The 18,294-nt window shown below is 31.8% G+C and overlaps 4 protein-coding genes across 4 annotated transcripts; 1 reads left to right on the forward strand and 3 right to left on the reverse strand.

Moving 5' to 3' along the window:
* Window positions 1-174: 174 nt before the first annotated feature.
* Window positions 175-2,913, reverse strand: LOC109118692 (uncharacterized). Its single transcript, XM_019212558.3, has 4 exons — window positions 2,485-2,913; window positions 960-1,067; window positions 735-799; window positions 175-648 (listed from the first exon to the last, which is right to left on the reverse strand). The coding sequence occupies exons 1-4, from the start codon at window positions 2,572-2,574 to the stop codon at window positions 501-503; spliced, it is 411 nt and encodes a 136-aa protein (XP_019068103.1). The 5' UTR covers window positions 2,575-2,913; the 3' UTR covers window positions 175-500.
* A 1,169-nt stretch (window positions 2,914-4,082) lies between these two features.
* On the reverse strand, window positions 4,083-5,937 carry LOC101252939 (transcription factor MYB20). The gene is made up of 3 exons (XM_019212559.3): window positions 5,084-5,937; window positions 4,841-4,970; window positions 4,083-4,747 (listed from the first exon to the last, which is right to left on the reverse strand). The coding sequence occupies exons 1-3, from the start codon at window positions 5,214-5,216 to the stop codon at window positions 4,258-4,260; spliced, it is 753 nt and encodes a 250-aa protein (XP_019068104.1). The 5' UTR covers window positions 5,217-5,937; the 3' UTR covers window positions 4,083-4,257.
* Window positions 5,938-12,986: 7,049 nt separating this feature from the next.
* On the forward strand, window positions 12,987-15,411 carry LOC101252342 (glycosyltransferase family 92 protein RCOM_0530710). The gene is made up of 2 exons (XM_004231765.5): window positions 12,987-13,640; window positions 13,765-15,411. The coding sequence occupies exons 1-2, from the start codon at window positions 13,529-13,531 to the stop codon at window positions 15,252-15,254; spliced, it is 1,602 nt and encodes a 533-aa protein (XP_004231813.1). The 5' UTR covers window positions 12,987-13,528; the 3' UTR covers window positions 15,255-15,411.
* Window positions 15,412-15,799: 388 nt separating this feature from the next.
* Window positions 15,800-17,995, reverse strand: LOC101252035 (putative E3 ubiquitin-protein ligase RING1a). Its single transcript, XM_004231764.5, has 6 exons — window positions 17,666-17,995; window positions 17,419-17,501; window positions 17,118-17,347; window positions 16,948-16,997; window positions 16,769-16,843; window positions 15,800-16,459 (listed from the first exon to the last, which is right to left on the reverse strand). Exons 1-6 carry the CDS (start codon window positions 17,860-17,862, stop codon window positions 15,970-15,972), a joined length of 1,125 nt encoding a protein of 374 aa, XP_004231812.1. The 5' UTR covers window positions 17,863-17,995; the 3' UTR covers window positions 15,800-15,969.
* Between the last annotated feature and the right edge of the window lie 299 nt (window positions 17,996-18,294).

Genomic DNA, 18,294 nt, shown 5'->3' on the forward strand with positions numbered 1-18,294 from the left:
CTACCTAATGCTAATTGTTTAGTAATATCACTGGAATATGGATAATTTTTGTGGAAATAGAAGGAACGAGTATCAAAAAACCACGTTCAATCTCTATCATGATTCCTCTTTTTTCTGATACAGATTAAAGAAGACATTCTAAGATGACAAAACTAAAAAAGAAAAGAAAAAACAAACTTTCAACGTTTACTGTTCCTTTCATTCAATCAAGCATGTTGTTCTGCAACACCAACATGCTTCCCAAATCTAAATTACAAACGAAGAGGTTCCTTAATGTTCCTTAGAAACTAATGACCTCTTTTGTATCACATGTCAATCTCTAGATCTAGAAAATAGCACACCACAAATATCCCTGAACATATGATAACATATCAAGAGCTAGTCTTTAGAATATTTGCAACAGTACAGTTTTATGTCACAATTTCACTCTGAGCATATATAAGGAGGATGTTTCCAGCTTAAATAGTGTGGATCAGCCTTCTCATGGGCACGTCTTAAGGTCATCTTCGTCTAGGTGGATCGCGGCTTAGTCCATGTTTCTTCAGAGTTCTGATGTAATTTCTCATGAGGGCAAATTTGTTACTTCCAAGATGGTAGAAGTAGTCCCATGTAAAGATTCCAGTCTTATGCAAGTCATCAAATAATAACCTAGGTTGAACCATATGAAGAGAATGAGAAATAACAAAAAGTGAAAGTAAATTGTTAAGACACAAATAGTTGTTTACTCTTATTACCTCACTCCATAATTTCCAATAGGTTCTGCAGACATAATTCCGACATGACGCCTACCAGATATGACCTTAATACACAAGCACATAAGTTAGAAAAATTTAAATCGTGCAATATTAAATCCAGTTTGATGATGGAACTATGTTGCCAGTAAATCATGCGTCTTCGTTTTCAAAAATTGCAAAGAGAATATCCCAGTAAAAGAAAACTGCAAGTGTTCCTCTAGTTACCTTCTCACCGCAAATCGATCTGATCTTACTATCAACAGCGGGGCTGTATATTCTCAAATACTCAGCTGACAACTTATACAGACTACCGTTTTCAAACTCCACCTCCACCTGAAAAGATTCACCAAGTGATAAGACAGGTCCAACTTAGAGTAATGGAAGCCTATAAGAAACAAGTTTGCACTTTGCAGAATCCAGATTGATGAAACAAGAGATACATGAAACCAGTCTCCAAAATCCATCAAAGGGACGTGACTATAACTAGATTCATGATTTAAATTTTTTTGGAAAGGCAGCACTCTAACATCACCTTTCTCCAACTATATGTGGGCTATTTAAAACCTTTTTCCCGTCCAATCGTCAAACTGAAGCTTATAATGCTACTATGTGCACATCATTATTGACATATCACTGAAAGGAGCACAGGTTCTATAGTTCCCTAGAACAAGGAGGGCATGCACTTGGTGACTCAAACACAATCTTATGTATCAATGATGGTGCAGCAAAACCAACTCAATAGTTCCTCCCCAAATAGAATAAAAGCAACTCAATAAATTCAAAATAAAGAAAACAATCAAAGTGTCTAGCTTGGAGTATTTTCCCAGACAAGCCTAAAAGATGAATGTTTTGTTGGGTTTTATTTGCCCTAAATTTCTTACCATGAATAGGTTTTCCTTTTAGAAAAAAGTTTTGGATTGACTAATCCTTTTCTTGTAGGAAAAGGTTTAGGACTCTATAAATAGAGGAATGTTCCTTCTAACTTAATCAGCATTCACAATGTAGTCTTAAGGGCTTTGAGAGTTTTGGTTAGGGGGAGAATTTATGGGTCACAAGCTTGATACGTTATCACTTGTGTGAACCTCTCATGAATTCTGAGTGAATTGGTTGAGGTTGTTTCTCTCTGTATTTTATACTCTCATATTTATAGTGGATTGCTCATTTCCTTTGTGGACGTAGGTCGATTGACCGAATCACGTTAAATCTTTGTGTCTTTTGGTATATTTCTCGTTGTCTTCTTACTCGTGGTCTTTTGAGGTTTGCTTTGCTAGCTTCCGCATTTACACCTGCTTATTTCCGGTCCTAACATGTTTACAATGGAATATTTAAGTAAATAAATTTCCATCAACCCTACAAAGTAAATAACACATGTAGTATTGAAGAGGAAGTTGCTCAACTGAACATGAACCAGAATGATTGAAAGCAATAATTCAGTTATTCACATGTAAATTTATCGCAACAAGTGTAAACTAAAAGCAAGTTAAAAATAATCTAACACCATTCACTTGCATAAACATTTTGAAACGGGTCAGTAAAATATTCATTGGATTGTTCTGTTAACAGCTAATACCAATTGCAGTTCCCCATAACAATTTCATAAAGACCTTCTAAACACTGTTATCTGTGACCTGTGTACTGAATAATTGCAAGATAAACAAACATAAACTCAGGAATCCAGAACATTATAGGCAAAAATACGAAAACCTAGAAATTAAGTTTTCAAGCCAAACAATCCATTAGACAGACTTACAAATTTAGGAGGTTGAAGAGCAAATCTGGTGAGGCGTGGAGAATCTACTGTGGTGTATATGCTTCGAACACCTCTCCTGATCACATTCATTTTCCGTAAGTCGAATCTCCCTACTGGTGCTATGTCTGTGAGGAGGATCCGAACATCAACTAATTGGATCGGGTCGACTGCCCCATTGCAATGATGGGCTGTTAATTCTGGACCCACTACTCTTTAGCCTTTTAAAGTGTAACTTTATCCAATTTGTTTATTTAGTAGCCTATTTTTGCTTTCCTAATAACTCATTTATTTTTTTAAGTGATAGATCTAGAGATGGTGATTATCTAATCGTCTAATATTTTATTTGTGAAATTATTTTGTAATATATGAATAAATATTATGACAAATTCAACGCGTTGTAAAAGCAAAAAATTCAAAGACATATATTTTTCACACTTCTAAAAATAGGGAAAAACTTTAAAGGATGGCCTATTAAAGGATCAGCGGGCCTTTAATGATCAATTTTTCTTTTTTTTCATTTTTTAAACTTAAAACTTTTTAGAAAAGAAAAAAAAATCCGGAATCCTTTTCTTTTGAGAATTTAATAATTACAAGAACTTCCTTTTTCATTATATAAAGAGTCTTATTCATCTTTTTATAGTTTTTAGATTCTTAAAACTTGTTTTCTACATTTTCTGTTATATCCTTCCTTCAACTATTGTTGTTGCAGTTATTTTGTGATTTTAGCTTTTACTTGCTGAATTACGTAACATCATAATTTCGACTGTTCATAGGTAAATTAGAAATAAAAAGAAAATTTAGGCATGATAATCACCTCAACTTATTTGGTGTATAGCAAATACTACACTGTTACATATTAGAAAATGTTGATTTCCATAAGGTAATGATGTGTAAACATAGTAGTACCTGCGGTAGCATCAACAACGTTAATAGTAAAATAGCAATGACAAATATATTATGATTCATACTTTGGGTCTATAAGAACAACCTTTATTAGGTAAAAATGCACCACACAAAATTAGTAGAACTCTATTCTACTTTTCATATCTCCTATTAACATAATTAACTGACTATGAGATATTTACGAATTTAAGATTTAAATTTTAAAAAGTTTAGCATATAAGATTTTCATTTATCACATCTTGGATGCAAGGGCGGACCCACGTTGAGTCCAGGATGTTCACTCGAACATTCTCGGCAAAAATATACACGATATAAATAAGGTAAATTTTCTGTATTTCTGTAGATGAATATATTTTGAACCTTTTAATGACAAATAACAATAGATGACTCAATGGTAATCCCTGTAGCTACATTTATTAATTTTCCTTATAGTTTTGGGTTTTTTTTGTTTAAAAAAATCACTACTATTTTTCAAACATTTTTTATTTTAAAAACTTGCCAAAAGTGTGGTTTTAGAACCAAAAAAAAATCAAAGGGCCCATTTTGAAGACTTATTTACATATTTATATTTTTATTTTTCGAACCTCCTGAATGAAAATTTTAATTCGTCACTGTCTGGACGTTGAATTAACAGAGGTGACTTAAAAGTAAGCAACTATATTACACATTCGATTAGAGCAAGCATCGCAAATAAATTTGTACGATTAAAATTTCACTAAGTTATATATAGCACAAAGAAATATAAATTACAGCCAGTAACGAAGAGGAAACTCGTCTCCCTGTACTTGTTTTTCCTTTTCTAATTTTGAAGAACAATTCTATAAATAAGAAAACAAAGAACAGAGAGGGAAAAGAAAAGTTGCAGAATTATTAATTGTATTTTCTCAAAAGGAACAAATCCTCTTCTAGTTGATTGATCGCACATGAGAATATCGAATCCATCCATTGTTGTACAGAATCATCTTCTTCTGCGGGTGCAGCAGCTACATTACTTGATGATTCAGTAGCAGTTGATGTTGTTGAGAAATTGATAGATTCCAAAGAAATTGAAGGACTGTAACAAGTCGATATAGTTTTAAAACTTTTGTTCCATAACTCCCCATTGATATTTTCACTCAACCTATTGTTTGGTAGTGAAATATCATTAGCATTTTCAATGTTATTCTCTGTTTCATTTCTTTTATCATAATATGTCTCTGTTATTGGCAACAACTCATCTGTTTCATGTTCCTTGTCAATGGGTTGGTGAGTTAAAGGGTCTATTCCCATAACCTGTAATCTCTTCTTAATCCGAGTATTCCAGTGATTTTTTATCTCGTTATCTGTCCTTCCTGGAAAATACGATGCTATCTTAGACCACCTGTAATTTTTTTTTTTTGTATACAACAGTATCAGAACTAACTAATCGAGAGTCAGATATATATCAGATGGTTAAACGAACGAAATACAATACCTGTTACCGAGACGAGCATGAAGCTCTATAATCTGATCCTCTTCAGCTTCAGATAGCGCGCCTCTTTTCAAATCAGGTCGCAGATAATTAATCCATCTCAGTCTACAACTTTTCCCGCATCTTTGCAAGCCTACACCACATATTCGCAAAGGATAAAAAATAATTTCATCTTCTATCTAGAGGCAATTATAGTCAAATAAAATTGTACTGATAAAAAAGAATAAAGTATATATAATAGGGTACCTGCAAGCTTGGGAACGGTTCGCCAACACTGAATGCCGTTATTGAGAATAAAATGGACAAGCTTATGATCTTCTTCTATAGTCCATGGACCTCTCTTCAATCCAACTCTATCACAACAAGGTTGCCTTCCCATTTTTATTTTGCACAGTTGGAGAAGCTAGCTAAAACTAGTAAAGAGAGGAAGAAGGACACATATATAATATGTAATATAATACTAACTAATTATTAGAGTAGTAGACAATCATTTCTCTAAGGAAAAAAGAAGTTTATATTCGAAGCAAAGAAAAGATGCGTACAGATCAGCAAAGGGACATATAACAAAAAAGATGTGCTGCTTAACAAGGGAAATGCATGATTGAATAGGGAAAAAATAATTTGTAAAGGTGATGCGCATGGAATATGTGTTACATATATTAATAAAAAGTGGGAAGCCACCATCACAATCAAACTTTGCTATGGCAGCTTCTTACCTAATCATACATATACTTAACTAGTATTATATTTTATATTTTCATAAAAGTCATCCTCTCTTTGTGCTTTTTCCTTTGGAACTCTTGTATGGTTAGGTTCAAAGTAAAGGAAAACTTAATCTTACGCATAACTAATACTATCATAGTATTTCGTTTTGGCATAGTCAATTGCCCCTTTTCTAGCTAATCGATAGGAAAATCCTTACACAAGCCTTACTAACGAAAGTTTAATTGATATCGATAAGTAAGTGGTGTTTTGTTAATTTTTTGTTAGATGACTACTATGGGAAAAAACGATGCTCTCTAGTACATGTTGACGTTAGAACTTAGAGAGCTATTCATGTCATGCACTAGAAAGAGATGAGGAAGATTTATCGTCATCCTGCTTCTTTAATATAAAAAATGTTCAAATGTTATATATATTATTAATTTTGATAAAACTTATGTAGAATGTATGATGAATATATATGTATTATCGATCAACAATATGTGGGATATCGAAAAATAAAATGATTGACTTTAAATTATGCGACATAAATTTTTTTGTATTGTAATACGAGCCTTAGGGAAAGCAAGGTAATTATTAAGAATTGTGTAATAAGCTTATTACTGAGGAAGTCTTTGATCTTTTTGTATTGTAATACGAGCCTTAGGGAAAGCAAGGTAATTATTAAGAATTGTGTAATAAGCTTATTACTGAGGAAGTCTTTGATCTTTTTGTATTGTAATACGAGCCTTAGGGAAAGCAAGGTAATTATTAAGAATTGTGTAATAAGCTTATTACTGAGGAAGTCTTTGATCTTTTTGTATTGTAATACGAGCCTTAGGAAAAACAAGATAATTATTAAGAATTGTGTAATAAGCTTATTACTGAGGAATTCTTTGTGAATAACATTTTGTGATACTAAGATGGCTGGCTGAATTATAATACTCAAATGGATGAGATTCCCTTAAATGGTCCCTTAAAAGCTGGCTTATTTTGTCGTTGTGGCCAACTCCTTTTAATTTGTCCATCCATATATTCAATATACAATTCAAAGTACTACATCTAAAGGTAAAGATACAGAAGATACACCATATTATCATTGCAATTATTATGTCTAGTGCTTTTCGTTTGTTACGACTTAATAATTGTTCCTTAAATATTTTATTAACTTTCAACTCTTTCTCTTGACCATCAAAAACCAACAAATACAAACTTGACATGTGTTAGCATAAAAATGAAAAAGTCTCACACCAATAATTATCAAGATAGACGATCTCTCTATATAGATTTGATAATTATTTTTTGTGAATTAATTTTTGAAATTAAATTAGGTTTAAAATATATTTCTTTATCTAATATCCGATCAAGGGTCATGTCATTAGATCTCATATTAATTTGTTAAAGTATGAAAAATTTCTACCTCAATCGTTAATGAGATATGTGGTATTCTTATATGGCATAATGACAGGATGCTACTTCAAAGTCCAAACAAGAAGTAGATAACGTAACTAAAGAATCTTTTAGTATAGAATTTCTATTTCACTTAATAATAATTGCCTAATTTTATGGGATGATGTAATCCATCTACTAACATAAATGGGGGAACCATATGAGGTGATATAATTGATTTAATCCAAAAATTAAAATGAAGATTTTACACTATCGGTGAGGATTAATAGGTTATAGGCTTATAGGAAGCAATTTGTTTCAATATTTATTTGTGCGTAGGTTATAGCCAAGGCACATTTGCTATAGAAAATTAGTATTTCCTTAGTCCCATTTTACGTGACATTATTCGAATTTTAAAATTTAATCGAACTTTATCTTTGACGTAATTTCTTCATAATTTTTTAAATATTTTGAATTATCACAACTTATAATACTTTTTATGTAAATTATCTTTTCAAGATTTTTTATGATTCCATACATAAATTCTCAATCAAACTTTATTTATAGAACTCCAAATCAAGATATTTAATTAAGAGTGGGGCTATTATGTGTTTAGCTCCTCTCCGTTTTCTCCAAGTAGAAAGTCTTGATTAGTAATATTAGATTTAATGATTAAGATTTAATTAATTAAAATATATTTTTAATCATAATCTAGATAATAAATATATAATTATATCAATTAAAAATAATCCTCTTATTTATCCTTAGTCCTTCCGAGTCCAATTGTTCCTCTCTTTTTCTCCCTATTCCCTCCAAATCTTCTTTGTTTTCATTTTGCAACACCGATCCGTTTACATTTATTTGAGAAATGAAAATTCTACAATTGGTTTTTGTATTAAAATACATTAATTTAAACAACGTTAGTTCCCAATATGCTTCTTTTGAATACAGAAATATCTTTCAATGGACAAGTTTTTATCGTATAATTAAATATTTTGAAAAATATTTTTTTTTTTTTACAAAAAGACGTTATCTAATTAAATTAATTTTGAGCAATGCAAATAACAATTAAAATAATTAAAAGAAAAAATTAAAAATATATCTTAATCAATTGAATTTTAGCCATTAAATCGAAACTTATGCCAGGTATCACTAATTAAAAATATAGCTTGAGGAAAATGAATACAAATGGCGAGGAGCCAGATCCGGGCTGTACTTACTAATCAGCCACTTCTTTGGTAAACTACGAAATTCGGTATAAGATTGAATTATGAGGTGAAATGTATATTGATTAATAATGTTAACTATACACAAACACATACATATTTCCTCAGTCTTGTTTTACTATTGGTCCTTATACAAAAACAAAATTTTCTTTGTATTGATTCACTTTAACAATCAAAATCAAAAGCAATTTTTCTTTTCACTACTATTTTTATTTTTAAATAATTATATAAACACTATAAGCAGAGAAAGTATATTATAAATTCAATGACTTAACGTAAACCATGGGGTGCTAATAAGTTTTAATTTTGGCTCCTCTGGTAGGCAATCCATCCGATTTGTCCTGTTGGGTATGATTATCGAAAAAAATTATACTTACATAAATAGTAAGAGCAGTCAATTTTGAACATTGCACGAGTACTTAGCTGATCCAACTAAAGAAAAAATGGAATTTTCATTAGAAATAGTTTTTTTTACGAAAATGAATGATAGTTATTAATATAATAATTATCAAAATCATAATAAATTAAGGAATCAAGCAAAAGAGTATATAATGTTGAGTTCATGTAATACATGCATGCAACTTAGTTATTCGCTAATGATTATAATTAAGAGAGCAGTTAGTTTGTTAATTAATTAATGAATTACTCACGGTTCCATCAACAATCACTCCTTTATTGCGTCACGAAGAGAGCACTACCAGTACCTTCCCTATTTTTTAAAGATTCAGATACTGCTTGTGTATATATGTTTAATAGACTTTATGTTGACAAAATTCACAGTTAATAATTTAACTGTAAATAATGTCTTATATATCTTCTTATTAAAAGATAAGCTAATTTTGGAAGAACACACAAACAATCAAGCATTATACTCATGTATTTGTGCAACATTTAACGTTAGAAACCAGGCTTTATTTTTTTTTATTTCGATACTATTGCTTGATTCTTTAATAATTATTTTAACTTCTTTACTATATTGTGTGGCATAATTTCCACGGATATTATTAAGTCTGTTGTGATTCTTTATTGGGTCATTTTAGTTTGAGTGTGTTTTTAATTAAGCATGAACATAAATTTAAGTATATCAGTTTAAAGGTAAGCAATTCATTTTAATCCAATTTTAATGATTCCGGAGCCTAAAAGATATAAAATATTAATAAAAATTTCAAAATGATATATGAATTTTTATTTTAACAAAAATGGCAAAATCACTGGAATAGCAGCAATTTAGTTCGCCGGAAGAAGCAAAATAGCTGCTATAGCACCGATTTTTTTTTAAGAAATCGTTGTCAAGCAAGTGATTTTCAAAATAATTTTTTTAAAAAATATTTTTTTAATAAAAAATATTTATTTGAATTTTTCTTTAAAAAAAAATAAAAGCAAATCGCTGAAGGGCAGCAATTTGTATCAAAATTTTTATTAAAAAAAATCACTGTACTTCAGCGACTTAATTTTAAAAAATTAAAAAAAAATTGATACAAATCGCTGCTTTATTTTAAAAAGGATAAATTCAAATAAATAACCAAAAAAAAAAGGTTAAAGGTAAAATGTTGTCTAGGCACCGTTTTATTAAAAAAAACATTTAAAAAATTTATTTTGAAAATCGATGATTTGGCAGCGATTTCTTAAAAAAAAAAAGATTTTTGAAAAAAATCAAATTTATCGAATCGCTGCTATAGCAATGATTTTGCTTTTTTCAGCGAACAAAATCGATGTTATTCCAACGATTTTGTCATTTTAATTAAAAGAAAAATTCATATATCATTTTGAAATTTTTGTTAACATTTTATACCCTTAGGCTAAAATGGTAACTGCTCAAAAAACTTGTCCCAAAATAATTATCGCTTTAAAAATTTAATGTGAGAACTTAGCAATTATTCCACTCCAAAACTTTAATATTAAAAAGAGTACTTGATTTTTAAATAATGCCAATTTTCAACAAAACATTAAATAAATATAAATTACTCAATAGATTATACCTTGTATTCAATAACTTTTTATCATGTATACCCATAATTTCCCAGGTGGACGCTACTAGGGACATGAAACGACAGTAACAACATATGTAAATGAACGCTAACCCGAGAGAATAGAGGGTGCGACAGAGATTATAGTGGTTGAAGATTAATTGAGAGTTTTAAAAATAAAAAAAAAAAATAGATTTAAAAGAGAAACAAGTGGGAGAAATAAAAAATACAGAATAAATATACACGTGATGACCGATTAATCATAGGACTAGAGGAATTTGAGGATAAATCAATAAAAGACTATTTCATAAATAACCAGATATTATCTCTATGAAACTAAACGGAATCAGAATTTTTATTAAAAAAATTAAAATTTTAAAAAATAAACATATAAATTATTCATATAAAGTTGAATATCTACTATATATATATATATATATATATATATATATATATATATATATATATATATATATATATATATTAGATATAAAATAATTTTAATTATACATAAAAGACCTCTCTTACGGTAAGCCGGCTCAGCCCAAAACCTCCATTTTATTGGGAAGTTGTTTGGAGGAGTTACTCCAAAGTCATGGGGACAAAATTAGGACACATCACTGATGCTTCCACATACAACCGAGCATCGTTTTATTTGTATATTCTGTTTGTTATATACATTGATTGACCAACAACAGTGAAAAATAATTGCATGATTAAGTTGCTTACAAGATAATTACAAGGTATTCTTTTTTCAATGGTAAACAACAATTGACAACCTAATTAAAAAGATAATGTACTGTAATTAATTAAACTATCTAAAAATTAATTTTTACAGTACTTGATGCTTACTTCTTAAATCCAAAAGGCCGATATCAAATTCATGTAATGACATAAGAATGTTTCATTTGTTTGGAATTCACATAATATTATTATTATTATTATTATTATTAATATTATATCTACTATTAAAAATATTATATACACTTCAGACGAACATATATATATATCAAAAGGTTGGTATTTAATTTGCACTTTCTCCACATAGAGCGTATATATTTGAATATGTTTGAGAAAAATAGTTTAATTAGAACAACAAATTAATTGACTAATTAAAAATATGAAAATTTCTAATTCTAGTTCGCCATAGAAAACAGAGGCGGCTTTTGTTGTTTGCTTAAATGTCAATTTCTAATCAACAGTTAGTCAATCCATTTAATGATTCCATCAGCTGCCTTACAGCATATCCTATCTCTTGCTTTTAGTCCAACTAATTATAATTGTTCTTCCTTAATTAAATGATATTAAGTTGTGCATACGAAATTTCTTTTACACTATCAATTACTTCATTTGATTACATAGTAATATGAAAAAAAACTACCTATTTACACAAATATTCCTATCATAAATATTAATCCAATCTATAATTTGAATTAATTACATATAATTATTTCATATCAAATTTTGAATTAGATACGCCATTTCTTCGGATTTTAAAATACCCTTAAACTAGTGAGATTTCTAATAATATTGCAACATATTTGTTCGAAACAACAGTTTGGGCTTTTGGCACAAGGCCCAATAGAACAGGCCCATCATTATCAACAGTCACGACTCACTAGAAACAACTTGCGTGGATCAGCCGCCAGGATGTGGTCCCCTGTTATGTCTAAGGCCGGCCGCCGGCTTTTTTTAGGATATAATTCGACATAAAACCGTAAATTAATTTTTTTTCTTCCCTCTTAACTGTTTTTGAACAAGCTATCAAAAATCTCAATCAATCATGACACCTGTAACTCAAATGACATTTACTTAATGTTGATCCATTTTTAAAGCTTGATAATGACCATATCTAAGATTGTATAAACCAAACTTTTCTCTCTAATTATTACTACTACTTTCTTACTCCCTCCATTTAATTTTATTTAAAATATCAGATATATGATGTTGGATTCCAAAAGGTCCCACTAAATTAAAATAATAATAAACATACTCGGTATAATCTTATCAAGTAACTAATTAAAATTAGATAACTTAGAATTCAAATCATCGAGCATATCACTTTTTTAATTATAAAAAAAATGAAAGAAATAAAATCGACCAAAAGATATTTACTTCACAGGAATAATGATCAACCTTTTCTTCCCCTCCCGCTTTTTTTGGATTCATTTAGGAAAGATTATAGTAGAAATATACATAAGAAGTCAAGGAGATAGGGATTTAACAATAGATTATTTGCCTAACCAACATTTAGAAAATGACCTGTTAACAAATAATTAAAGTCGCATATTGAGGAGACTGATTAATTGTCTCTAATAATATCGTAATTAATCAGATATATATATATATATATAATCTGTCATCAAAAAGGATAAAAAGAAAAGATAGACAATCAGTCATTGATGCAACTAAAATACATTATAGGAGTGGTAAAAGTTTTCTGTCAAAGCACTCTACTGTTTGTAATTATTATTACTCAAAAACTAAAAATCCACTACCTATAAACTAGTTCAATAAACAAGCCTGTCATTTTCGTCATTTTAATTTATTGTGTTATTTTTCAAAGACGAAAGAATAGTCTATGAGGAATTTTGCGTCGCAATTATCTACACTTTTTTTAAAAAAAATTCTATGACCACAGCAAAAGAAATAAAAATATATAAACTATACGTGCTTCAACTTTGATTTTAGTTAACATATATGCTATTTAGTTTTGGTTACAAATATATAGACATTTTTTTTAAAAATGGGAGAATTGTATAAAATAATAAACTATCAATACAAAATTAACTGTTATAGTCATAGTTTATTTTAATTGTGATTCACAGCAAACATTTCCTTTTTTTTTGTCATCTGATTTGGTATATAATTAATTATTTTATACACTTCAATATAAAATATGTTTGTGTTTATATAAAACGAGAAAAAATCGTATATACAATTACAGAACATATATTTTGATCCTATACACTTGTAATTATATCTGAAAAATGCTCTTTCATTCTACTGCAACAACCAAAATTTTTTAAAAAAAGCCCATGGAAATGGAATTTTGTAGAAAGAGAGTGAAAGGAACAAGTGAAGTGGCATGATGTTTCTTTTTCTTATTCTTTATGTATTATTAGGTTAGAGTTGAACTTAGTTATGTGGGGGAGGTTTCTAGCAAACCATAACAACTGATTAGAAGGGTTTTTATTTGAAGATGAAAAGAGAATAATAATTGAAGTTGAATGAAAAAGAAGGAAGTTGCAACAAAGTGGGTGACCTCGTAACTTGTTTCTTTATTGGAACAAGACTGCTTGACCACGTACAACTCTCAAATACTAGCAATATATGCTCAAAAACTGAATAGCACAAGTCGATGATGAAACAGAGACTGCTGAATTTGAACCATTAAAATCGTGGGTATGGCTCAAATTCCAATCAAACATCGTAAAAAACATGTAGCAGTTCGAAGATCTTTCTTCTGGTGTATCCTCTGCTTTGCTGCCTTCACTTTCTCTTCTCTACTATTTCAAGGTAGTTAAATTCAATTCATTTCCAAACAAGCATAAATTTAGTTTGCGGTTAATATGGAGTATGATTGATTAAACCTTAATTACGATCTATTATAATTAAGTACCTTTCATTTTGCTAACTTCAGGGTTTCATCAATGGCGGCCGGCGACAACCACAGCCCTAACCGCTGTTAAGCCAATTATACAAACCGTCGAATTCCCGGACGAGACAGTTGTTTTCCTAAAATACCCTCCTTCAACTCCCTTATTCACAAAACATGACCTATACTGCCTCTACCTTGATCCTAACTCTTCTCAACCTCCTGAATCAGTTGAAAACGATGAATTATTGGCCCAACAGCTCGTTCGATGTCCCCTGGTTAAGCCACGTGGAGTCCTGACGTCACTTTTCGTCAAGTCTACCGGTTACACCCTCTCCATTGGACCATCACGTCGGTGGAATTCGTTGGCCTATGAGGCCATGATCGATCGCGATAACACGACCATAGTGTTTGTTAAAGGGTTTAATCTTCGTGGTGGAAGACAATCGCACGCTTCAAAATTCAAGTGTGTTTATGGTTGGGATGTTAAGAATCCCAAACTTGTGTTACAATCAGATGTTGTATCCATTGCTCAAGAAGTTGTTCGATGTAATACCCCAGTGAGCATACTGAATAATCCAGAGAGGTTTATTGGTACTAGTAACATGCCCATTAAGGTTTCTGTTAGAATGGTTGGTAAGGAACCTTTAGACTCTATAGCGAGTCCTAAACGCCGTCTGCAGCCTGACTTTCCAGCTCAAAAACAGCACAACATGTGTGTATGCACAATGTTAAGAAACCAGGCCAGCTTCTTGAAAGAGTGGATCATGTACCATACTAGAATCGGAGTACAGCGTTGGTTCATTTATGATAATAACAGCTTGGACGATATTGATGATGTCATTAAGCTATTATCGAACATAAATGTGACACGACATGTTTGGCCTTGGATCAAGACTCAAGAGGCAGGTTTTGCTCATTGTGCATTACGAGCTAGAGATGTGTGTGAATGGGTTGGTTTTATGGATGTGGATGAGTTCTTCCACTTGCCTACTGGTATGTCACTGCTTGACATATTAAGAAACCAATCAAGGAGTAATAGTAAAGTTGCTGAGTTGCGGGTGTCATGTCATAATTTTGGACCATCTGGTCTCAAACATGTCCCGACACAAGGGGTCACCATGGGGTACAATTGCAGGATGATTGCACCTGAGAGGCATAAGAGTATTGTGAAACCTGAAGCATTGAATTCAACATTAATCAATGTGGTTCACCATTTTCATTTAAAGTCTGAGTTTAGATATGCCAATATGGATAGAAATGTGCTTGTGATTAACCATTACAAGTATCAAGTTTGGGATGTCTTCAAGGAGAAGTTCTACAGGAGGGTGGCTACTTATGTTTCTGATTGGCAACAACAGAGAAATGTTGGGTCCAGGGATCGTGCCCCTGGTTTAGGGACACGAGCCGTTGAACCACCAGATTGGTCTAGTCGATTTTGTGAAGTTACTGACACTGGCCTAAAAGATCGAGTAGCAGAGATGTTCACCGACCCAAACACTGGCAAGTTACCCTGGCAAAAATCACTGACATGACGCCGCAACATGAAATTATTTCATATCAGTTTTTGACTTTGAGGATCTAATTTCTTTTGCTATTTTATTTGTACATGAAATAGTCCATATATTCTTTTTGTACATCAATTTACGTCACAACACAAAGGTAATATGAAAATGGAAGTTGAATGTTCAATGTATCTGGTGAAAGTCAAAACCATTTTTTAGTATATGTAACGTTGCATTTCTTTGTGATGCAATGAAAATTATTATAAAAGCCAATAATTGTGCAAAGACAGAATGTAAGTAGGTACTGGGACATGTGATGACTTCTTTCTCATATTATAAGCTCTTCAATTCCTTCATCCAAAATTTCTGGAAGGCAAAATAATGAATTATTCTTCATATCCAGATTATTATAGTATTATCTTATTCTCTCTCTGCTAATATTATATATCACCATCAATGTAAGTGAAATTGCTTCATTATCTCATCATTATTGATTCTTTGACTTGATCAGCATCTTGCTTGCGTGGACAAGAGAAATCATTCATTCATGTGATCCGAATTTGAAAGAGAGTAAATAACAAAGCAAAAGATGTATTTGATATAAAGAACATTACAACTAGCTATGGATTTGATATAAGAACATTTCATGAGGGAGTTCAAGGACCTTTTAGTTTTTCAACAAAAACATATATATATAAGTTTCGTAATGTAAGACGACACAATTCCAAGTGCAACGTAAAACAATTTATGAGCCACGACCTCCTCTAACACGAATGTTAATGGCTCTTGATGCCATGGCCCTCAAATTTGCTCTGGCTAGAGCAAGAGAGCTCCTGTACTGCTCATCAGCAGAACTTCTTGTCCTGAAGGATTCCATGAACTCCTCTCTCTGCATTCTTAGCGCCAATGCAGCATCCCCATCCTGACTTGGTAACTCCCTCCTCGAGCTAATGTCTCGATTTCTGCTTGGCATTGCAGAAGCTCGGGCACTTTGTCTTCTCATGGCGCGAGAATTCCTTCTTTCTTGACTACTAGGACCAGATTCTGGACTGTTAAGTAGCAGGACTCTTGTCGTTCTGCTGTTAGAATGAGTAGCAACAGCTCTTACTGGACTTTGACGTTTAGCTTCTCTACTACTCAAATCAGCAGCTGCTTTTCTTGTTTCTACTTCTTTGGGAAACAACAGTTGAATTGTATTCCAAAGTACTGTATTTACAGTGCATGATCTACCATTGCTGCAAAGAAGTCAAGTTTAATAGGAATACGTCATACTTGAAACAATAGAACCATGATAAATCCTTTTCAAGCTTATTTAATACTCTATCTGAGTTGGTTTATGTGACATTTCTTTTTCAGGACTCAAACTATGTAAACTTTGATAATGTGAACTTTGCAACTTAGTACTATTCATGTAGTTTTTGAAAAACATTGGGTTGATCTATAATCCAATTAGCTTCAAAGATCAGCCAACTTGGCTCACAGGAAATGAAAAATATCAAATGAAATAGGGATATAACTGAAATGAAATAGCATCCTAACAGTACCTGATAAGCTGCCTGCACTTGGGACATTTCTTTCCACATTTATCAGCAGCAGATCGCAAACACTTCTTACAAAAACTACAGATATGATTTTTACCAAATTTGTCAGAGTCAGTTACTGAAAATGCCTATATGTATTGATTTATGAATATAAGTTGATGAGGATGCCATTGAGATCGTACCTGTGACCACAAGGAGTGGTACTCGGTTCAAAACAGATCTCCAAACAAATCTGCAAATTCAAAGAAATCATGTTTATACTACAATAAAATAGGAAAATAGAAAAAAAGACACCCTCAATTGATAAACAGGTAGGGGCACCAAGGTTCAAGAACGGATTTACAACACTTACAGCACAAGAAAGCTCTTCACGAAGTAGATCAATGGAGGGAAATGCTGCAGAAGAAGAAGAAACAGAACACCCCTGTTCCTCTGATGCTTCAGCTTCTTTCGTGTCTGCTTTCTCAATGGATTTTGGTTCTATCTTCTTAGTAGAAGATGTAGCAACAGAACAACCCTGTTCTTCCAATGCCTCATCTCCTTTCTCGTCTAATTTCAATTCTGCCTCCTTTTTCTCGCTTTCTGCAGAACATTAACATCAGGACACAATCCATTATTCATAACACAAACTCTTCTTGAAAATCATGATTTACCTTGCTTTGCAGTGTCTTGGTCTTCCAGATCAAGAACAGTTGCAGTTATGGACGCAGGGCTCCTTTTCTGAGCCCTTCTTTTCCTGAAAAGATGACAAATTTATGCATTTCCCAATAATCCAAACAAAAAGAAGAACGACTGATAATCCAATCGGATAAAATAGAGATGATCTATCTGATTAATTGATTTGATTTTAATTCCTGAATTCGCTTCTTATTTAAAATCTAAAAAAAATGGTGCAAGTACCTTCTAGAATTTGTTGGGGGAGTCTTGAAATGCAGCAAATCAGAACGTTTCTTTTGCTTAGAAAGGCGATCAGGTGTGTCTTCGACAACAAGACTGGCCATGAGAAGAGCCTCTTCATCCCAACCAGCCATAGCTGCCACCGACCGGAACTTGGGGCTCAGCAACCCTTCGACTTTATCATCTCCATCGGTCACCATCCTTATTCTCTCTCTCTCTCTCTTGTGACGAGTGATGAAGACTAGGGTTTTAAGTAACGGTCATATTTCTTTTGATTTTGGTGTGGAGTAACGGCTATATTGGCACCGATCAAGTGTGTTATGGTACATGCAGTATGCTTGTGCTCTTCTTTTTATTTTCATTTACCAATACACCCTTGCTTATAATCTTGTTTCTCTTGGATTTCTTTCAAATGAAAAATTATTTTTTATTCCTTACGGTACTTGTTGCCGAAAATATATTATAAAAGGGCCTTTCTATCTTGTGGAAAAATATTCTTGCTCTTCTTCTTTTAGTATTAAAAGACCAAGTTAGACGAAAAAGAAAAACGACACTCGCTATGAACAATCATTTTTATCTATCCTCAGGCCAATTAGTGATTCATTCACATTGTAAATAATCCACAGGTTTAA

The sequence above is a fragment of the Solanum lycopersicum genome, chromosome 2 (assembly GCF_036512215.1).
Source record: "Solanum lycopersicum chromosome 2, SLM_r2.1".
In the NCBI taxonomy this organism is placed as follows: Eukaryota; Viridiplantae; Streptophyta; class Magnoliopsida; order Solanales; family Solanaceae; genus Solanum; species Solanum lycopersicum.